Source organism: Protopterus annectens, chromosome 14.part0 (assembly GCF_019279795.1).
Source record: "Protopterus annectens isolate FY-2018-M chromosome 14.part0, PAN1.0, whole genome shotgun sequence".
Lineage (NCBI taxonomy): Eukaryota > Metazoa > Chordata > Ceratodontiformes > Protopteridae > Protopterus > Protopterus annectens.
The window spans coordinates 867,460,478-867,485,388 of NC_056748.1; the positions used below are offsets into that span (position 1 = coordinate 867,460,478).

At 36.8% G+C, this 24,911-nt stretch overlaps 1 protein-coding gene across 1 annotated transcript in view; it reads left to right on the forward strand.

Moving 5' to 3' along the window:
- The window catches only part of HECTD2 (HECT domain E3 ubiquitin protein ligase 2), a 1,329,650-nt gene that overhangs the window by 403,265 nt on the left and 901,474 nt on the right, over nucleotides 1-24,911 (forward strand). Inside the window, exon 3 of the mRNA XM_044056649.1 lies at nucleotides 2,576-2,714. Within this exon, the coding sequence (XP_043912584.1) occupies nucleotides 2,576-2,714 (139 nt within the window). The remainder of the gene's footprint in view (nucleotides 1-2,575; nucleotides 2,715-24,911) is intronic.

The window sequence follows — 24,911 nt, forward strand, 5'->3', positions numbered from 1 at the left end:
CTTTTATATAGGCAAAACTGAGAGAAAAATTAAGCAAAGGATTTACGAACATAAGTATGCTATTTCTAAGAAGGACACTAACAATGCATTAGCAAAACACACACTGGAGCATTCTAACCACAATTTCAAGTTTGTCATTTTACACCAAAGAACACACGATCCAAGAGGTGGACCATGGCAGTTAACTCTCGAGTTAGATGAGTTAATGTGGCAAATTAGAACTTCTGCAAGTGCCTATCCGGGTTTGAATGATTTCATATCACTCAAATGTATTCTTAAATTGTTGCCCTTAAAAGGTTATAAGAAATTTGTACAACATATTATTATTAATAATTAGTATATTAAAAAGTATTAATATTTATATTACATCACATATTATATTATATTACAGGTTTATACTCTTTAATGTTGACCATGATGTTTAGTATTAAGTATTACACACATATTCATTCACAAAAAAGATTTGATTACATTTTATTTAATTATTAATAATATTTACACATATTTATACATTTTTTATAAATATTTTTTATATAAATATTGTTTGCACATATTGGGGAAAATTTATAATAAATTTATAAGCAACTAATTTTTAATAATTGAATAATTTATATTTTTAAAAGCTGAATAGTTTATATTTATAAATTTCAATTAATTTCGAATAGTGAAAAATATAATGATTTTAACAAAGTATTTTATAAGAACTGATAATTTTTAATATTGAAAGAATAAGGTACTGACATATCTTAAATTAGTATTTGGTTATTCTTTTAAAATAAATATTTATTTATTTTTAAATATTCGTTCTTTTAAAAGAACTAAAAAAGCACTTTTAGGTTTAAAATGAATTTAGTAAGGTACTAAGGATGGTGTTCCGTAGTTTTGTCTCTATGTAAATCGGCATTACATACTTATGGCTGCTGGATGTATTTACAAGTCACTACATAAGCGTATGTCCTAGTTCTGTGTTATATCACAGGCGTATTGGATTCACATTTTTTATTCTCATTTTTAAACACACATTCACACGAAACATAAACACATATTTTTAATGTATCCGTGATAATGTTCTTTTAATTAAATGTATAAACTGCAAGTAATTGATTTCCAGGTGTTCCGTTTTTTTAGTTAAGCTAAAGGAAGTGACGTTTGTTAATTGCTTTTTGAAATAAATTAAAAGTGGTGTATTTGACATTCGAAACTGTGTATTCTGAGGAAGGTGAAGCATAGCCTTTACCGAAAGCATGTTTTAAATATATTTATGTATTAACGCTAAATAAACCTGGTGACTATCCTCTTATTGGTCTAGTTCGCATCTTTTCGTTTTATCTGGTCTGTTTTACATTTGTGAGGTTCAAGACAAAAGTAACAGAAGGATTCTCTAAATTGCTCAGTTGAGTTATTCCAGAGCCTTGGCTTTTTCTTTTGGAAAGCACATTGTTAATCAGAATTGGCCACTTTCACTGACTGCTGCACTAGCATGTGACTTTACCAGTGAGACTGCTGCCTGTGTTACAGCTACTGTCCAAGGAAAACTGGTAGGAGAATAGTCTCGGAATCAGAAGGTCATACTTTGATGTGGAAACTTTCAGGGTTAAGCCTTCTACATAATGGAAAGCCTTCCTGAACCCCAGAGAGAAATTGGCAAATGTTACTAACCAATAGCTTCTTCCTTATGGAAACTTTTTAAGCTCTTTGTCTAAACAGACTGTTACAGGCTAGCTTCTGGGCTGAACATGGGCAGCAGAAAAGTAAATACAAATGTGTCATTCAGCAACATGAAATCTGGTAAAATGTGATAAATGATGTATCTATTACAATAAATGTAAGTTTCATGTCCATATCTTTTCGCAAATGATTCACCATGCAGAATGAAATGTGACATGTCAGTGTGAAACGCATAATTAGCAGTGCTATATTACTATTTTTGCTCCTGAGTACAGCCTTGTGAGTGACCATTACCTCAGACTATTAATTATGATGTTAGCTGTAGCATAACAGATTTCTTAATTTTAGAAAATGTTTGACCTGCTATGGAACAGAGTATCATTCACTGGTGCCTCTTCTCAGTTGCAGGTGTCACTTCTTCCCAGACCTAATCCAAAGTCCTGTCATTGCCAAAGTAGAGATTAAGATGTCCCTGTGCAGCACCATCCTCTTGATCATTATATGAGCCCTACCCATTTCCTTGTTGCAGTATCTTGTGTGTAATGACATGTGTTTATTGTGGCTGAGAATGTGTGTCTGTACATGCTCCACCATTTTGTATTCCTGGAATGCAGTCCTGGTATTGACACAATGGCTGCCATCTCACCCCTGAGGGTTAGATATGCCAATAAAATGTATAGCACTTAAGACTTCTGAGTGTCATTTGAACATTTTTCTTGTAGGAGTTGACTTACAAGTGAGGTAAGAGATAAAGTAAATACATTGATTTTGCATTTTTTCAACGGGTGATCTATAAAGCTGTGGTGAGCTGGTTACCATTCAACAGCAGGACATTGCATTGTCTTATTTCGTAACTCCTAATTTATACATGTATTCTTATTTATTTTTTCTTGTTCTCTAATGAAAGTGAGAGACCTACCACCCATCTGTCCAGATGTCAAACAAAGGCATCGCATTTCTATAGACATTCTGCCTCAAGAACTGAAAGCACCAGTGCCATTAGAGCCTGTTATACCAACTCGCACAAAAAGTATCAAGGAATTTCAGTAAGTTCTAACATTTTGAATTCATTTAGAATTTCTTCTAATACATTTAAGGTAAACATTTTTCACTAAAATGTAATGTTTGGGAAATGTTGCTTAGCAGATTTGTTATTTTACTGTACAGTTCATCTAATTGCTTGTTTTTTTTTACATGGGAGGTTTTACATACAGTCTGTTTAATCCACAGGTACATTATCATTTTTGAAGATCCTCTATTAGAAGGGCTACTCTAGCAGCATATGATGTTTGCTTAAAACATTTGCAGAATTCTTTGTTGAGGTCCAGTACAGATGTATTCTTAGTCACAGATTATTATCCAACAATCTGATTATATAAACCAGGTCCAAAGCATTACATCAGCACACGGGTATGTGTTGTGTTTAATGCAGCACTTTGTATCATAGCTGATATACTGAGTTAGATATTACACAGCTGTATCCTGGGATAATTTATCTACAGGATGTGGGTATGTTAACTTTTATCACAGTTCAGACAGTATCAGTAGTGGTACTACAACAACATAGATGTAATCTTAGAACCAAATGAAAACCCATGTACAGTTAAGGATATAACATTACTGAAATTTGGATTATATCATTATTTGCAGCATACCGTTTGTAGGAATGTTATCCTTAAGACTGTTGTAACAGTATAAAGATGGTAAAAGGCTTTGAAACTTAGCAGCCCTGTGGGTAATAGTTTATTAATTAGCTACAGTGGTATACTTGTACGTTTTACTATGCTGATTTATAAATAAGCATAGTAAAACCTACAACCACACCAGTATAAAATAAAAAGCAGCAATTCAGGTAAATAGTCAGCAAAACACTATGACCAGACAGAATTTCAATACTTACTTTATTTAATTATTTGCTAACTTGGTAAGTGAATTAATCCAAATTGATCCTTTTCCAGTCATGCCCCATGGTCAAATATAAATTATCTTAAAGTGCACACAATAAATTACAAGTTACATGATAGGATTACTAATATATTCAGCATGGGGCAAACAGAAAAATGATCAGACTTTGGCCAAGACTTTGAAAAATACCTCTCCTCATCTTAATTAGAGCATAAATATTCCATGGAAATGCTTTTCCTGGATTACGGAGTAAATATACACCATTAAAATCTGTTCATCCAGACTTCTGGCACACTTCTTCAACAGGTTCTGCCAAAAAAATAATAATCAAGTTATCAGAGACCTGTGGAGCTTGAATTACTGTGGCAGTCTAGTATTTATTTCTTATTGTCTTTGCCTTGTGTAATTTGTTTTTTAATAGGGGATAAACTACAGAGTGGGTCATCTTAGGCTGTGTGTTCATAGTGATCATCATCATTAGATCACTGCTACACTGTCTTAGCTATGTGAGACATCTTGCTGAGGACTGGACCAGCCGGCCAGCTTCCTAAGCTATAGGGCACTTTCCACATACCCTAGGCCACTGCTCTGCTCGAGGATAGTAGGATAAAATCAAAGGTTAGTGGGTCAAAACTTAAGAATTTTTTTGCTGCTGAAGAGTGTGGTCATCTGCAGGCTTGAGGTGATCAACCATTGGCTAGCGCTACAACAATGCTGGGCAGATAAGTTCACTTTTGGGGCTTACCTTCCACAGTTTCAGTATTTCTGAAGAAAAGAAACTTTCTTCAGTCAAAAAGTGTTGTTTTAGAAGCTTCAGTTTTTAAATGCTGAGTTCTCTCCTCCTTTTCAAAGGCTAAGATTTTCCTCTCTAACAGATACTGATTCCCAGTTTGAGGGATAGGATTTTGGCTGTAACTGTGTTTCTTCAAGCTTCTGCTCTACAGAATGGGTAAAGTGACTCTGAAGACAGTTATACTTTATATTCCCCTCCTTAAGAGTTGTCTTTTTCTGATACTATAGCCAGATTGAAGGACTTGTGTCCATGGAAGCAAAAAGAAATTCCAGAATGCCAACAAAGATATGATTAGTTTACAGGTATATTTTATGTACCCTGCAACTGTTTGTCCTGTGTTGCAGGCTTTAGAAGATGATTTTTTTTGGCAACCGGCATTTTGTCTGACAGCCACCTGCCTTCATTCTTCAGAAGTTAAAGCATCTTTAAATTCTATAGTATCTTCTGTTTCTAGTAGACAAGCATTCTTTAAAAATTGTGTATAGCACTGCTGATGCTATAAACAGAACAGTTTCCAGTGGGTCTGTGATGAGAAGATCTGCCTGGCTACATTTTCAGAATTTGCCAGGGGGTGTCAAATGTGAGATTCTGCAAGTTTCCCTGGATACAGAAAAGTTATTTGGGACTTCCTCTGCTGAAGTCCTTAAAAGGTTTGATGAAAGGGGAAAGCTCATATGTGCGAGTTACCCAGATTTTCAACCCTCCTTTCCAAAATATAACATTACATTTCCTTCCAGTAAACTGTTTGCCCCCTTCAAGTGTTCCCATCTCCCTATCCTTGCAATCCTGTAAAATTATCCAAGATTCTAGGACTTGGCTTTCCTCTTTGGCATCATATAACCTCAGACTTTATAGTACTGAGAATCATTCAAAAAGGTGACATCTGACAGTGGGATTCCCTTTCAAGTTATTCCACTACCACTATTCAGTCAGACCTCCATATTTACTCCTTTACTAGATCAGATGCTATCTCTTGAAATTATAGAACCTGTTCCTCCAGACCTAAAAGTGAAAACATTTTAATTAAGAAATGTTTTGGTGTCAAAGAAGGAAAGAACCTGGAAATTTGTCGTAGTCCTTTTTTTTTTTTTAAACCTCCACATCAAGATCCTAGAATTCAAAATGCTGTCTGTTCTGTCTCTATTTGCTGTCAGTCCACTTCAAAATTTTACTAACTTTAGATTGAAAAGATGTTTTCAAGCAGATTTCTCTCTTCAAAGATTTCTGATATATTTTTTGTATCTGTTCACAATTTCAGGTTTGCTATTTAGTTTATCTACAGCTCCAGGAGTGGTGTTTACAAAGTGCCTGACTCTTATAATATGCCATTACAGGTTGCAGGGCAGTCACATTTTTCCATATTTAGATGACTGCCTCACTTTTTCAGATTCTTTCATAGTTTGGCAAGAATCTTTGGCTCAGGTAATAAACTTTTTTTTTCTAAGCCTAGGGTCTCTGTTGAAAGAGAAAAATGATCTTTCAATACCGTTCCACAGTGTAATGTTTCTGGGTTGTCTTCTAGGTCTAATACTCATGATGGCCTTTTTTCTCAAGACAAATGTTATTTTCTAACTTAACTCTGGCATCTGTCAGGGGATATTCCAGATTTATAGGTTTCATAGGCTTCACTGTTCCATGATTCATTTGGTCAGACTTCACACGAGAAAATTTCAGTGGTATCTCTAAACAATTTGGATTGTGCTCCAGCACTCACTCTCATTTCAGTTTCCAGTGCTGAGGTTTGTGAAAAGGGAGCTTGTCTGGTGGGTGAATCAGTTTTCTCTCAACATAAGTCTTTCTTCATCTCTGGTTCCTAGTCCATCTGTAATCACAGATGTATCGGGTTTAGTTTGGGGAGATGTGTCCAAGGATGTGAAACCACGGGGCCCATAGAACAAACAATGCAAGTTAAACACATAATTGTCAAATAAATGATGACTCTAATGAATTATTTAAATTGATGAACAATTTTTGCACTCCAGGCCCTCTACTAGAAATAATAGTCAACACCACAGTGATGTGGCACATAAACTGGGGGAGTCTGGTCTACCCCCTTTTGCAAACTAGCTACAGCAGGCTGGAGTCTAACAAAACAATTCAGTCTGTCACTCCAGGCTACCTACATTCATTCAGAGCAAAACATTGGTGCAGGCAACCTGAGATGGACTTGGACAGGCCATCATGGATGTTGAACCAGAGCATTTTCCAGGAATTGATCCCTCTATGGGAACTCTTCAAGTAAATCTCCTTGCCGCTATCCACAACAGACTGTTAAATAAATTCTGTTCCAGGACTCATTAAATCAGGCCTGAAAGACCTATTTTTTCATTCCCATATACAGAATGTTTCTGTGTGCATTTCCTCTCTTTCCTCTCATAAGCAGCTGTGGTTCTCTCTCTGGAAATTGGCCAAGAGCAGTTACCAGAAGCTCCCTTAAAGAATTGTCTTGCTCACACAGGACGGGGTTGTTTGAAACACCCTCATTCTTTCCATTTACAGCTTGGATGATAGAATATTAATATCTGTTTTCTGAGGATGTACAGCAGCTATTAAGAAGGGCTAAGAAATGTTCTACAAGAAAATCATATAGGAGTAAGTGGAAAAGATTTTCTAGTTTGTACAAAAGTAAGAACAAAGGGCCCTTTTCAAACCCAGATGCCTCTGATTCTACACTAGTTATGTGGTTATTATCCTTTGGCCTTTTCAGGCACAGCCTCTGAATGGAGGTCCTGGGGCAGACTCAGGACATGTTGGATGGCTTATATCTCCAAGCTTGCTTGGAATTATTAGAAATCCCACAGGATGAGCTGTCGACACTTTGTGGGAATAGAAAACTCTGCTCTACCCTGCCCAGCTTGCACTTGTCATGGCCATCTCCAGGGGCTAAGCAGTTTAGAAAGTTCTGATAATTTTCCTTCCTTCTGTACATTACTGATGCTAAGGATTTTGATTCCCATTACCCTGTCCTTCTGTTGAAACTATTCGGTATCCATTCCAGTTCCTCCTCTTTATTTTTGCTTGCCTAAAACATATTTTATTTATGTATTCATCTTTTTTCCTAACTGTGGTCTTTCTTTCCTTTCTTGACTTTTACACTACTAATGATACAGAGAGCATATTTACTTCTTTCATTTGTTTCTGATTTTACCTTCATGGTGTGTGTAAAAGTGTGAAATGGCTAGCATCTGTAGTATTTCTTGTGGGAAGAGCTCAATTCTGTTACAGCTCTTCCAGGAGGCCCAGCACCTTCAGGGATTCCACCAATGTTTATTGGATCCAGTCCAAAGACAGGACTTGAATTAAGCTAATGAGTAGCAGCTTTCTGTAATGTTGCCAGTGAGTCTTTTTTTTACTTCCTTGATTTTATTTTTGAGTTATCTTCAGTGGTGGTGTTTCTGAAGTTTACTGCTTGTTTGTCTGCATAATTTCTATGGGTAGAGACAAGTCTGTTATCGATTTTCTTTCTTGTCTTCTAGCCTATTTATAGGCATAATTAGGGTTTACTCAAGCCTGCATAAGCAGCACCTCAAGACTGGCTGTGTGCATTAGTTACAAAGACACAGATGTTTGCACATTTTGCATGAATTTGAACAACTTAGCAGTTAGTGAGCTGCCTTCTGACACTTAGGTTTGTTTCTGAATGTATGGTCACCTTATATAAGGCTCCTAGTGATTTTTATGAACTAAAGTAACTTTAAATGAATAGCTGCTGTAGATGTTAACAAGAATGTTGAATACAGGTACTTGCAGGATTCATTTTTGTACCTTGAGCAGTTCTTGCAGAAGGGTGTCTGAATGACAATATGTTTTTTTTTTGTAGATAGGCTAGTTCTTATAGTAAAAGTTAGTATACATATGTGAGTTTGTATTATGGTAGTTACCATTGTTCTATTAATGCCTGAGTTAAAAAGAAGTGTTGCCCAGTTTAGTCTTGTTCTTGGCTGCGTCGGTATTGAGAACATCCCCCTGTTTTTAGATATTTAATTTTTCCTGTGTACACAGTGGAACACTGAGTTGTGGTGGTCAATGTATCAGTGATGCATTGTTTATTTACTAATGAAGGTTATCAGTTCACTTCTCTGAGCTACTTCACATTTCTCCCCCTTAAATGACTTCACAGTGTTCTCCCTTAAGTTACCTAATCATTTATTTACTTCTGGTCTTCTCCATAGTCTTCTACCATAGTCAAGTGCTGCATTTTGGAAGACTGCAAGATAAACCTATATTAATTTCTGGATGTATGCCCACTAAATATGTGTCCCAGTGATTTCATAAAGTAAAATAACCTTTAGCAACTAACTGCTATATACTGTAAATAGATTGCTGAATACAGGTACTAGCAGGATGCATTTTTTTTTTACCCCGAGCAATTCTTGCACAAGGGCATCTGTGTGGCCATGCAATCTAAATTACAGTACCATACTTGACAGTACCATAAAAACTACAAAATGAACGTTTATATGGAGAGTGGAATGTTCTCAGATTTGTAGATTTTGTTCCAATCACATGTCAGCTCAAAATATGCCATCACTGATGAGAGCAGAGCCTAGATGGCCCAACTGAGAGCAGTGACTTTTGAGAGCTCCATAAACTAGTATAATAATATATATATATAAGTATATATAATATAGGAACATTTTATTATTTTCAAGTTTAAATCATCAGAAATCTATAGATAAACTACTAAACTACATAACAATTTTGGTGGAGATATACAAACATTTTCCTGTCAAGTAATTTGGAGATATATTGAGTTAATGAATATGAACAACTCAAGGAATTCTCATCCAGATGCTGCTTTGAAAAAAAAAAACTGCAATTGATGACATCTACATTACAGGAACTATCTTTGAAGATGGATGGCTTTAAAAAGGACTTGGAAAACCTCAAATGAAATTCACAAAACAGACTGATACTCTTAAGGAACTATTACAGCAACACCATACAAAAGTAACAAATATAGAGGCTTTTCTAAATTACATTAAAGGGATACTCAAAGAGGAAGAATTCCAAAAAGAATTTCTGCTTAAACAGAATAATACATGGCTGCTCAACAAAATAGATGACTTAGAAAACAAGGAAAGGAGAAACAACATAAGGATCTTTGGTCTGTCTGAAAGCACTGAGGGTGAACACATTATTTCATTCTTAGCCTGGATTCCTGAATTTTTAGACTTAAAAGAGGGACATTCATTTGGAATTTAAAGGGTGCATAGAGCTCTGAGGAAACCTGCTTCTAACAACAAATACTCCACCTAGATCAATAGTTATAATTTTTTTCATTTCTGGTCAAGGAACTAATATTAAAATCTGCTTGAAGTAAATCACCCTTAAAATACAATCAAAGCCTGATAAGGTTTGACAATGACTATTCTTCCAGAATACTAGAACAAGGGAAAAAAGTCTGGCCAATAATAAAACTGTTTGAAGCAAAGCAACATTAAAATACAGTTGGCCTTTCTAGCCAAGATAAAAATACTTTTTGCCAATGAGATGAGAATCTTTAATGACTTAGAAGAAGCTACTATATTCATCAAAAACAGCATAGTGTGTATCCCAGAGGAAATGGAATGGATGGCCTCTACTCTTAAGAATAAAATAAATCCTTGGACTGATGCTAGAAAGAAGAAACAAAAAACTGATTCCAAGATAGCTGTCCCAAAAATATAAGTCTTAACTACAGCTCTCAAAGTATCAACTGATATGGTACATCACTTGTCATCTGTTTTTATTTAAAAAAAGGAGGGTTTCTTAAACAACTGAGAAACCATAATGATTTATTCAGATTGTTCAGAGTCCGGTAATTCTTCACAAACAAAGGTAGGTCAAGATGAGTTACTATTTACATCATAAATAAGCCAAACAAAGCAACATATAATACAAACATTTTTTTTTTATCTGTTTGCTCTCCATTCTTTTCCTGGCTGCTGCCTTGCTGAAAGGGAGGGAATTTAGGCTTGAAGTTGCAGTGAAGTGAAGCTTTGCTTCAGGTGCATCCCGAGCCTCTGGTATGCAGTACACATACACACTAACAGAAACAAACACTCCCAGGTTGCTATGGTAACAGAGACAGAGTGATGATGATGCTTAATGGCTCTGAGGAACCTCCGAGACGATTCTCTGCAATGAAGTTTTTGGTTTAAAAAAATATATATATTTGTGTGTGTGTGTCTATATATATATATATATATATATATATATATATATATATATATATATATATATATATATAGATCTACTTTAGAAATTTGACACTTCAGAAGATCAACACTCAGAACGACGAGACCAGAACAAAGACAGCTTACATAAACGAAACATCATATAACCGACGTTTCAGAACAACGACAATAGACAGGGGAAAAGGCAGTGTAAACTGTACACATAGTGTTAAACAGGGATTGTAGGGATTCCCGTGTGAACATGTTTTGTAATCGCTTAACATAAGGAATGACTCTACACTTTAAGAAGTCTAGCCATGGCTTTCACAAATTCTACAGTCGTATAATCATCTGTTAGTTAACACAGTCTGAAACTTGTTATGCCACTCTGAGTTTCCCCTTTTTAGGGGAAGGGACATAACCAGTGCAGTACCTGACCCGTAGCTCATCTACTCTGTTTTGCTCGCGAGTAAGACTGAATAGTATTAAATACAAATTGGTACCTCTTTCCCCAACAAGACACTTTAGTCTTCTATGCCACGCCTCAGCTGTGTTCTGAGTGCATGGTGAGGACAATTCATTTAGCTCACTAATGTTCCAGAATGTAATAGGAAACAATGGTGGGAAAAGTAGTTTAGAGGAAGTCCTTGTATTACATTTCCGTGCCCTGCCATGAATGGACCAATATGAAATGTATTTCAAGACATCTAGCCCTTCCTGTGGAAAACCCTCTTTCAATGCATCAAATGTTGATTCCACCAGATCCTCTTTCAAAAATGAGAGAGCTACTAGGCTCTTAACTGCCAGTTGGAATGCCTGTGATGTGTTATACTGACGGGTCAAGCCTAACCCTTGTATTTTCCGCCAAACATTCTGGGAGAAGTGGAAGAGACAGCCCTTAGATTTAGCGTTGGGGATATTTGCTCATATACTCTTAACAGCCGCTATTTCAAAACCACATAAAACAAATCACACAGCCACTTTTAGGTTTTGTTCTGACAAGAGATGAAACACACAGCACCACAAATAATTGTAGCATTTTAAAGACTTCTTGGATAGGAATGCATATAGTAAAGGAATGGACTTACTGTGGCTGCCATATTTCACGAAACTGTGAATTGAGTACAGCTGTCTAATGTTTACACCTTTACCAAAGAATGTACCATCCATTATCCAGATAGTGGCACAGCTCAAGTCCCGTCGATTAACTGTACTAAATACTATCACTTTAGTATCTGTACTGCTGTCAGACATTTCCTTATTGACAAATGAGCCATCCTTTAATGGGAATTTGGTGAAATCAGTGTTGTCTATGGTCAATTCCTCGCCTCCATGATACGGAATCTGTTTACGGCGAACACGCCCAACCTGTTGCAGCAGAGCTTTCCTACGGGGAACATAACAAACTGTGTCTAGGGACATGGAAGCTACAGCATCCTCAAGAATTAGACACGGGGTATCCCGACTAAACTGTGCTCGTGTTTTCACCTCATGGCACACCTTGTATCTCTCCACTTCTCCTGGCTCAGCGGTATGATTGTGAGGTACTGATTTCTGTAGAATATCACCAGTAGGCATTAATAAGGTTGTCGCCCTGCCTCTGCAATATTCAGTGATTTTATACCTACAACCCCGGTACCTTCTATTTTCCCTGCATCTTTCAAGGTAGTAGATGTGATTATCTGCTACCAGTAACTCTTTTCCTTTCTGGGACTTAATAGTGCTATATGCACTACCAACTACTCCTGGAGCTTCCATGTGTACAGCTAGTCTAACTGAAATGGTGCATAGCCAAGCGGTAGTATGCTTAGCTGCTTTATTTATACTTCACAATGGCACATTTACATCTTATTTTTAAAACTTTTTCACAATGATTGCAATGTGTACAGAGGACGTTGTCGTTGTTCTGAAACGTCGGTTATGTGATGTTTAGTTTATGTAAGCTGTCATTCTGGTCTCTTCGTTTGAGTGTCGATCTTCTGAAGTGTCGAATTTCTAAAGTAGATCCATATATATATATATATATATATATATATATATATATAGATGGGTCTACTTCATTTGATCGAAAGACCATTTGATGGAAATTTAATTTGATCGAAAACCAGTGTTCAAGGCAAATAACAGGGATTTGTCCCCCTCCCCAATGTTGTGCGACCCTGGAGTTGGTATATATATATATATATATATATATATATATATATATATATATATATATAGTTGGGGGTGTGGGGCACAGTTTCCTTTAAAAGAAGAAAATAACACAAAAAGTACAGATTCTTATGTCACTGAGGTGCTAGGAAGTACGAACCCTCAGTAACCTAGAGGTTTGCCCCACAAAAAAGGCAGAGCAGGAGCAAGTGGCTGGATACATGACCCAGCACTGCTGCAGTTACCAAAACATATAATATCATAGACCTTGGAGGTATTTCTACTTGTGAATGCTTTGCTCTTGAGTACATGGGTACAAGCTGAAGAGTGGCCGCAAGGAGCGCACCCTACCATTTTGTTCCCAAATCGTGTAACCTGCTGTGTATTGGGAGGCATCTTGTGTTTATAATGGTTAAAATAAGAACCCAACATGGGGACCCCTACAGTATGAGAGGAGACATAGGTTCATAGGTAGGTACTAGGCTATCTGCCCAAGGGCCTAAGTAAGCCTAGCCAACAAGGTTCCCTGGCTTACGCCAACCCAAGAAAGTTAATTTCCTGTGCCCCTTTTGAGCAGAGCCACAGAAGTGATCCCCGGGGTGTATTTCCTACTTCCCATCCACTCATCAAGATTTTTCTTGAAGACTGCTAATGAGGAACTTTGCTAGACATAGATGGGTAGCTTGTTCCAGAGTATGGGAAGTCTCTGGGACAGGTGTCTATCCCTCCAAAGTCCTGTTTGTTGTGGTGACAGCGTTTAGGCCCCTAGAGCATGTAGCTTGGAGGGATTGGGATTTCTTTAGGTGTAGCATGTACAACAGCTTTGGGTTTGACATAGCTTTATATGTTAGGCTGAGATCACCTTGGAATAGGCGATATGCTACAGAGTAAAGCTGGAGTTTTTTGAGACGATCAGTGTAGGGCATCTGTTTGAGGCCAGTAATCCTCTTTGTGAATTACTTCTGTGGCCTTTCCAGCTACTGCAGATGTCTTGTGAGATACATTCCAAAAGGGGCGTTGTACTCTATAATAGGTCTAATGTGTGTCGAGTAGAGGGGAACAATAACCTCTTTTTTTCATGGATGAAAACCCTTTTGTGATGAGGTTTGCCATGTAGAAGGATTTCTTGACTACTATGGCAATGTGTTTATCAAAGGAGAGACTACTGTCCACCTGGGTCCCAAGGTCTCTTATCAAACATTTGGTGTTAAGAAGACTGCCACCTATGTGGTAGTTCATGGGTACAGAGTTTTTACCAAAGGGGATAACAATGCACTTTTTGGCATTGAGCTTGAGGCCATGACTCTGACACCAGGCATCTGTCTCAGTGAGGCCCTTCTGTAGGATGTCCACATCATCTGGGGTCTCGACTATAGCTCCTAGTTTGCAGTCATCTGTGAACTTCATTAGCCAGAGGCCTTCTGTGTTAGCCTGTACTTCAGAGAAGTAGATACCAAACAGGAGAGGTCCCAGGACTGATCCCTGTGGTACTCCACTTGTCACTGGTTTGAAGTCAGATTTGGATTCTGCAACTTTTAAAGTGTGGGTTCTGTCAGTGAGCCAGTTGGCAACCCATCTTGTGACATAGGGATTTATACCTAGTTTAGTGAGTTTAGCTATAATTCCAGAATGGAGGATGGTGTTGAAAGCGTTGGCGAGGTCAAGATAGGCTGTGTGAACCACCTTACCCTCGTCTATGGCTTTGGTGTGACTGCCTGAAAGAAGTCGACCAGGTTCAGGAGGCATGATCTACCTTTCACAAACCCAAACTGGGTGGGGTCCATAGTTTGGAGGTTACCAATGTCTTTGTTTATGAATTCCATGATGATACATTCCATGGCCTTGCAGACCAGGCTCATCAGGCTAATAGGGCAATTGTTCCCAGGATCAGTGGTGGCTCCCCTTTGTGGAGTGGGATAACTGTTGCTGTGCACCATTCAATGGGCACAAAGCCTGACATGAGGCTATGATTGAACATGGTGCTTAGGTGGGGAGCCAGTTTGTTCTGAAGTTTGTGTAAAACGCAGCCTTGAATGTTGTCTGGTCCCATGGATGCTGTGTTTTTGGCTTTAGAGAGAGTGCTGCTTTTACCTGTGAAATTGTGATTACAGGGACTCTGCATTCTTCCTGTATAGATATGGGCCCTTTAGGGGGTGAGAGGGGGGTAAAGTTAGCACTGAACCTATCTGCCAGGATGTTGGCAATATCAGTTGGTTCTGTAATTTTTGTGCCATTGTGCTGTAACTCAGAGCAGATCTGGGTGTTGCCATTGAGATTTTTGACATAGCTATAGAATGCTTTGTGGTTGTCCTTAGAATCAGTGGCAATCTTGTTTTCATAGATAGCTTTGGAGAATCTTATAAGGGATCTCACCTTCTTGCTGAGGCTGACCAGGGAGCTCCTCCACTCATGGGATTTTACTCTCTTTTGCAACAATTTCTTCCTTCTGTTGTAGAGTTTTTTTATGGCAGGGGACCACCAGATTGGCTTCCTTTTTTTGGAGGATAACGTCTTGGTTCTATTTAGGATAGCACGATCCATGCACTTGTGTAAGTGCTTATAGAGTGCATTTGTGTAAGATTCAGCAGTCGTAACTGTATTGTCCATCTGCATGAGTGTCATGAAGTTCGCCACTTCTGTCGTAAGAAGCAGGAAGTTGGCTTTGGAGAAATTTTTTTACCATGGTTTCCTTGATGGGGGGTGGGGGCGGGATGTGGATATCTAGGGTGATTAGCTTATGGTCTGATCTGGCCAACGAGGAGTTGACTTCAGGTGTGGAACACCAGTCACTCATGTTGGTAATGACTAGGTCTAGGATATTGTTGCCCCTGGTGTGGGTGTGGATAAGTTGATCCAGGGCATTAGAATTTATGAATTCCAGAAAGCGCTGAGCGAAAGAGTTGGTACATGAGTAGTTTTCACAGTTAATGGTGGGGTAGTTGAAATCGCCCAATATTAGGGTGTTTGCTTGAACCCTAATATTTTCCAGTGTATCAAGAAATGTGGAGTGGGAATCCTGGGGATGTGTGGGATCTGTAGCAAGTTACAGTTTGGATTGTGGTCTTGCCCAGAGTTAGTTGCACTTGGATAATCTCAGATGCATTATGCTGAGCAGCTAGCCTAGAGGTGTGGCTATCCTTAATGAATATGAACATACCTCCTCCTTTGGTGTTCCGGTCTAGGTTAGATGGCCGAAAAGCGTGGTATGAGTTCTAGCCTGGTAATGCAGGGGTGCTCTCTGGAGCCTTGAACCAGGTCTCAGTCACTGCACAGACATCAATGTTCTCCACTTTTAGGAGTGCCTCGAGTGAGTGCATTTTGAGATTTAGACTTCTAGCATTGAGTAACTAACCCTCAGTTTTTGCTTGCCTGTTCCGGTTACAATGGTGAATTTGTCATTTTAACCTTGCCTAAAAAAGGCACTATAGGGGCAGCAAGAGCCTTAGTCAGTATCTGGAATCCCAGGGGTGACAGGTGCAAGCCATCTCTGGCAAATCATCGTGGCCTGTCGACCATGTCTTCCCAGGCAGAGAGATACTGGATCCCCTTAGAATGACACCAGAAGCTTAGCCAATTGTTGAAGTCCGTCATTTTGTCCTTGTACTGCGGTATCATTCTGGGTGATGGCAGGATGCTACTCAGGGCTAGGGTCATACCTGCCTGAACTACAAGATCGGAGAGTTCTTCCATGTCAGTTTTCATGTAGTCCAGGGAGATGCATCTCAGGTCATTCACACCAACATGGACAATCACAGAGTCATATTTGTACTTGTTGTGGAGTGACCTGAGTGCGTGGGTTATGTGGCAGATCCTGGTACCTGACAGGCAGCTGACAGTGACCTTCTACTTGTTTAGCCTGTTGAGTGGGACATCAGTGTGCCTGACTATAGAGTCACCTATGACTAGTGTGTTGGGTACGTTGTTTTGCCTTATGGGCTGTGGTTGAGTGTCACACTGAGTTTGTGGGCTATGTATCATTTGGGTTGTGCTGGTGGTGGGAGGTTGCTTGTGTTTCTGCTTTTGGAAGAAAGAAGCTTGCAAAGCTTGTCATTTGCCATGAGAATATCCCAGAGATGATCAATAATCTGCCCAAAAGTATTAATGTTACACCCAAAGGTGGTAACAAGATGGACCGGCTCAACTTAATATCTTTAGAAATATGTTGGTATTGTAATAATGAGCATCTAGGTTGTTGAGACAAATTGACTCGCCTCACTGATGTTATGAATATATCCTGTATGGAGGAATCTGTTTTTCAAATCCTGTTCATAAGAGTTCTCAGAGGAGCAAATACGTCTTATCCTTACAAATTGGGATTTAGGGATGTTGTGGATGATGTGTCAGGGGTGATGACTATTAACATGAAGTAAGGTGTTATATTGGGGATGTTTACGAAATACCCCAGTCCTGAGTCTATGGTCAACCTCTCTAGTAATTGTGACATCCAAAAATGTGCTTTAAAGACAAAAGTTAATGTAAATTGGATACCCCACTTGTTCTCATTGAGGTACTGTACAAATTCCTGTACATATGTGTCATCTCCCCTCCATACCATCCAACAATCATCCAGATATCGCCACCAAATATCTCTTTCATCAAGATATAAGTTGTGGCCATCATCATAGATGAGTTGTTGCGCTATATAACCCATGAAAAGGTCCACATAAATGGGGGCAAAAGAGGCCCCCATAGCGGTACCTTTCACCTGCCAATAGCATTTACCATGGAAATAACATGTTCTTGGTTAACACATAACCACTATGGATCTCACCAAACTCCTACATGGTCTCTCTGCGGACAGGGACAACCTGAATGTTTTTGGATTGGGACAAACCTCTACAGGCAATGCTACATTGGGTCCTAATGATCCTGAAAATCTATGCTCATCATCTTTTCTCAAACTTACTAAGAGCATGAAGTATCTTATAACCAATGTCTGGCATCTCAAACTGTTTAAGGCATACAAGGTATGGGGTATTTCTCCATGCGGCCTTAGGGTTTGCATTCAACCCTTGGTTAGTTTGGCAGATGATCTACTATTAGACGAATGGGCTCAAGCCCACCACAAAGCATCCATGGCCTTCATTGAAATCCTTATCCCCTATTATGAGCAGAAAATGGATATGTTTATTCTTGAAGTGAAAATGTGTGAGGAGGTGAGACATTTTGAGGTGGAACCTTTTTTGATAAGTATGTTAATCAATTAGCCAAGGACCTACTCACCTTAGAACAACAGCTCAAAACTAAGAAGACCCACAAGTTTAACCATGATATCACGGATTATGAAAAAGGCAAACCTTTTGGGTCACAGAAAAATGTCATATTTGTTGAGCAAGACAAGACCAAACCAGTCTAAAAAGAAAGAGACCTCTGTCCATACTCAAAAGAGGCCATAATGGGTGCAGTGGCACATCTGGGGATGATTCATCCTCTACCACTGATAGTGAACTCACCCCCCACCTCTGAGTCACTGGCAGCTAACATACACCTAAGTACTGACCCTTTGGGGAGGAGCATAGAGGGGGCAGGAAACACAGGTCCCGTAAACGCCATTCAACGTCTTCTGGATTTGATTCTACCACATTAAGAGAAATCAGTAATGTACATAACGTTTCCACCCATTCAGTGTCTGAAATTGAAATAAGACTATGCAACAAGACTCTAAATTTTGTCCCTGTTTTTTTTGTTAATGAGCATATACTTGCTAATGATGTTTCAAACTTTTGCTGATTGTTGAATTTAAGACTGTTTTTTCTCAGATGGCACTCAGACTCCAAGATCTACTGATTTTCATTTCCAAAAATCCTCTTTCATGCCACCCATGGACAAACACATTGCTATTTTTAAGGATTGTGTGCTCAAAGATCTACATTTCAACAAGTTTCTGCTTACTAACATGAAACACAACCTCACCATGCAGGAACAAGAGGTGCTAACCAAGCTTAGGAACAACCATGACCTGGTCATATTACCAGCCAATAAAGGTGGGGCGGTCATGGTTATGGAATGGCCAATGTATTTGGCAGAGGCTGAAAGATAACTATCTGATGGACAATTTTATATGCACAGGCCATTGGCTCCAACACCAAAATATAAACAAGAAATTGATAGATTCCTTAAGCTTGCCCTGGAAGAAGGCATTATTAATAAGCAAACTTTGTACCACCTGAGCGTGTCCAAGCCCCAATCACAATATCTTTATTTACTGCTCAAAATTCACAAAGATCAATGTAAACCACTGAGGAGGCCAATTGTATCGGGCAGGAGGTCACTCACGGAACCTTTAGCTGCATTTCTCACAATATTTACAAACCATTTTATCCATGGTCAGGGCCAGGATACAAGACCCCACTCAATTTTTAAAGATTGTGATGGGGACACAGTTGGACCACCAGTTGGTTAATGTGCACGTTGGATGTGACCACCCTGTACACCAACATTCCCCATTGGGCGGGGTTAGAGGCTATCCAATTTTGTCTAGACAAAGCCAATTTATATTCCTCTGGCTTTAACATCTTACTTGTTTGCCTCACAGAACATGTACTAACCAAGACAGTGTTTTATTTCCATGGTAAATGCTATTGGCAGGTGAAAGGTACCACTATTAGGGGCCTCTTTTGCTCCCATTTATGCGTACCTTTTCATGGGTTATATAGAGGAACAACTCATCTATGACGCCGTCCACAACTTATATCTTGATGAAATTGATATTCCCATTGGGCGGGGTTAGAGGCTATCCAATTTTGTCTAGACAAAGCCAATTTATATTCCTCTGGCTTTAACATCTTACTTGTTTGCCTCACAGAACATGTGTTAACCAAGACAGTGTTTTCTTTCCATGGTAAATGCTATTGGCAGGTGAAAGGTATCACTATGGGAGCCTCTTTTGCCCCCATTTATGTGGACCTTTTCATGGGTTATATAGAGGAACAACTCATCTATGACTCTGGCCACAACTTATATCTTGATGAATTGATATTTGGCGGTGATATCTGGATGATTTTTGGATGGTATGGAGGGGAGATGACACATATGTACAGGAATTTGTACAGTACCTCAATGAGAACAAGTGGGGCATCCAATTTACATTAAATTTTGACATCAACCAAATCACATTTTTGGATGTCACTATCACTAGATAGGTTGACCATACACTCAGGACTGAGGTATTTCATAAACATCCCCAATATAACACCTTACTTCATGCTAACAGTCATCACCCTCGACACATCATCCACAACATCCCTAAATCCCAATTTTTAAGGATAAAAGCTCTTATGATTTTTCTGAACAGGATTTGAAAAACAGATTCCTCCATAGAGGATATGATATTCATAGCATCAATGAGGCAAGTCAGTTTGCCTCACAACAACCTAGATGTTCATTATTACAATACCAACATATTTCTAAAGATAACAATCAAGTTGAGCCAGTCCATCTTGTTACCACCTTTGGGCGTAACATTAATACTTTTAGGCAGATTATTGATTATCATTGGGATATTCTCATGACAAATGACAAGCTTTGCGAGCTTCTTTCTTCCAAATGTCTCTTCTAATACTGTAGAGGTCCCACGTTGGGTTCTTATTTTAACCATTATAAACACAAGATGCCTTCCAATACACAGAAAGTTACACTGTTTGGGGACAAATTGGTACGGTGCAGTCCTTGCGGCCACTTTTCAGCTTGTACCCATGTACTATGTACTCAAAAGCAAAGCATTCACTAGCAGCAATACCTCCATGGTCTATGATATTATATGTTTTGGTAAATGCAGCACTGACAGGGTCATATATCTAGCCACTTGCTCCTGGTCTGCCTTTTATGTGGGGAAAACCTCTAGGTCACTGAGGGTTTGTATTTCCAAACAACTCAGTGACATAAGAAATAAAAGGATGTCCATTTCATTATTCAGATATACTATGACCCACACCACTGCTCAGTTTAAATTTATTATAATTGATAGGGTCACAGGAAATAGAATGTCTAAACTTGGTTGGCATACTATGTTAAATAAAAAAGATTCCAATTGGATCATCAGATTGGGAGGTCTGTTTAAACCTGAATGAGTTGAATTAATTGTCCAATGAGATGCTGTCTTGTAATTAGGTTTACTATTTAAACCCACTGTGTGTTTCTTATTGTTATAGCACTGAGGAAGGCTAACTTTTGGCCGAAACCAGTCTGCTGTTTGTTTTCATTTGGAGCTGCCACATTAAACTTTAATAATTTTCACCCTTGGTGCTGGACATTTTTTGTTGTCTAACTACAGTGGTTCAGTCAGTGCACCTGCCATACCTGTGGATTTCTGTGTTCCACAATATTCCCTTATCTCCACTGTGCCACAATCTCATCAACATCCATTTCCTCACAATTTTCTCTTTTTTTAGCACACTTTCGCAGAAGTGATTTTTCGGTGAAAACCACTTTCACAAAAGTGTGCTTGGCTGTTTCACTTTTGGTGAAACGTTTGGTAGACAGTACAGATCCCATATATATATATATATATATATATATATATATATATATATATATATATATATATATATATATATATATATACACACATATATATATATATATATATATATATATATATATATATATATATATATATATATATATATATATATATATATATATATATATATATATATATATATATATATATATATATATATATATATATATATATATATATATATATATATATATATATATATATATATATATATATATATATATATATATATATATATATATATATATATATATATATATATATATATATATATATATATATATATATATATATATATATATATATATATATATATATATATATATATATATATATATATATATATATATATATATATATATATATATATATATATATATATATATATATACATATATATATATATATATACGTATATATACATATATATATATATATATATATATATATATATAATAAAAGGGCTATTTTAAACCACATGTACACATACTGATGGTCTCCCAACACTTTGTTTAGCTCATTAAGTTAATTCTTGATAAAAAAACAAACAACAAAATTTTATATTAAAATGTATTTTCATCCAAACATATTAAGGACTTACATAAGAGTGGAAGTCTGTGTTGTTCTCAAAGACAAAGAGTACTTGGTTTTGTTCAGTACCATTTACAGTGGTCTGGAGGTGAGCTTGCTCGGACGTTTTGGGCATAAGGGGATAGCTGATTCTGGAGTGTTTGAGGTTGCCAGGAAGTGCTAGAGAGCCATCCGATTTCCTTCGTGGAAACATATGTGGGAATGGAAAGTGTGTTGAGTGGTTCACTGGCAGAGTAGCCACTGCATGGAACAGGCTGGTAAAAGGAACAGGACAAATATTGGTTTGGATATTTTAAGAACAGCTTGGAAATGCACCACATGAACTAGTGAATGGTATTCTGGCAAAACTGGATGGGCATTGTTGCCCATGCTTGAAGTACTGATGTGTGTATGTAAGGATGGAAATAAAATTATAACAAATAAGAAACTAGAAGGGTCTCATGATTTAAAGTCTATGGACTGTATAAACATGCTTGGAAGGAGCTAATAATAAGAATAAGCATTACAGCTTGTGGTCTGTCAAATAACTAAGCAGTAGCCAAAAAACACACACACACAATAGTCATGTAATGTATGATTTTAGTAAATCTAGACATAAAATATATAATCATCATATAAGATGAAGCAGTCTGCTGAATTTAGATATTAAAGACAGGATTTAATCACATGGGCTTGTGTGTAATAACACTACTGTCTTAACTTGTCATAAATGACATACACTACATTGAACATCAAGAGGAAGCATGATGATTTTCTAATATAAGTAAATATGCATAACAAGTCATGTAATTGCTTTAACTTGAATTGTAGTTTTTGTAACCCATCTTGACCATATATAATACTTAAGCGGTTACCAAGGTAACTAATGTTTTATACGCAATAGCAAACTGACAAAGTTGTTCAAGGGAAACTAGCAATGTCACAGAATGTAACAATCACATTCTGAACAAATAGTATTAAATTGACAATAATCACTCAGTTTAACCTTTGCCGATTATACAAAATGGAATGTTGCCATTTAAATCTAAATACTTTAAGTATTTGCCATAAAATGGCAATTTATGAATATAGAAAGGGAATTTGTAATCATTAATCACAAAAAGTGAATTTGTTGTTTTTAACCTATAATTTCACTCATTTTATAATAAGAAATGACAGATATGAAAATCCTTATGTGTAGGAAATGGGGGAAGAGGGATCCACTGATAATTAAGATGCACTAACTTTCATCAATGTTCACATAAAACAAACTTGATGCTTTAAGTAAGTTAGCAAAAAAGTGATTACTTAAATGCTGGCAAACAATGAAATATAACTTCTGATATATTCAGTAAAATACATTGTATTATAAACATTAGGTATAAATATTATTACCATTTGTTTATATTAAGTAATAAGTTTTGAAAGACTTCATCAATAAGGGTGAATATGTTAAATAACTGTGTGCTATAATCTTTTACTGAGGTTTTATATATGGTACATCCTACTTTACTATGACTGAATTGCTTGTAATCTAGCTTTCATGTAAATATTAATTGCTTATACAATAAGTAGACATTTATATTGTGTTAGTATTATGTCTAATCTACAATAGTACTACATCTGTTCAAAATAATATAAATATTGCTTATTCCTATTACAAATATTCTCCATATGATAATTCAATTTATGGAGCTCAAATGTTCTGGATTGTCAAAGTATGAGTGAAAATCTGATGGATTTAGGTTTATCCATCAGATTAGGAATGATTTTCATTCCATGGCTAGTGTGGATCTTAGTTTTGTTAACATTTATTAATTTAAATTTATTTCACAAAAACATTTTTAGTACACCTGACCAAAACATTACTTTACTGGTAAACACTCAAAGTATAAAACTGATCATTTCCTTTAAAAGCACAAACATATACTTTATAGTTATCAGAGGAAAATGTTTAATAGTCACAATAAAACAAAAAATACATGGTCTAAATAACCTAAGATGCATTTAACTTTATTTTATTTAAATACCAATGGCTTAAACAATCCTAGCAAGAGATCAGATCTACTGAAATATTTAAAACTGAATAAAGCACAAATTGTCTTCCTTCAAGAATCTCATTTTAAAACAAATGACAATTACAAATGGAATCCTAAGGCATATATGATACTGGCACAATCCACTTATAAGACAAAGACAAAAGGGGTAACAATTTTATGGAAAACAAATGTGATTAACCCAGAACTCATTTAGAAGTATGAAGATAAAGAAGGCCTTATGGCATTAGTAATAGTTAAATATAATAACAGGATATGAACTCTAGCCAATCTAAACTGGTTCCCAGGCATTGGAACAGGAACTGTTAAAATACACTTGGATTTCATTTCCAGTAATTATAAAGACAACTTAATATTAGGAGGAGATTTTAACTGTATATTTGATATTTCTGAAACTACAAATAAAAAACTGCTGCATACATCTGATGCATCAAAAGCTTTAAACAAGTGGGTATAATCATTTCATCTTGTAGATACTTTCAAATTCAAAGAAGATAAATCTCTGTTGTTTTCCATCAAGATCACAGATTTGTTACCCACACTAGAATAGATAAAATATTTTCTGCCCATGACTTACACTCTAAAATCATTAATTTCTCAATCACTCCCTGCCCCTTTTCAGTTCACAATTCATTGATCCTAAAACTTCAAAATGGGTACAAACCATTAATCTTTAACTCCAGAATTCCATCATATATAACTAAAATTAAAGAGTTGAAACCCTGGTTATTATCTGAATTGCTTTTCTTCTTCGATATTAATTACACCACAGAGATAAAATAATTATATGGGACTCATTAAAAGTTTGCATGTATGGTAAAACTCTTAAGTTGGTATAAAAAAAAATCAGAGAATGGGATTCTGAATTATTAGATGTATAATCCAAACTTTTGTCACTAAAAGCTGAAAAAAATCAAAATCATTTGGAGATGAAAAAGAAAGTAGAAGTATTAAACAATAAATGCAACAAAATTCTAACATATAAAACTAGTTTAGCTTTAGAAAACTAAAAATTAATACCTTGGCCACTTCTCCCAAATATCTACATAATTTATCCACAAGGATCAAAATACAATCTAAAGCTAATA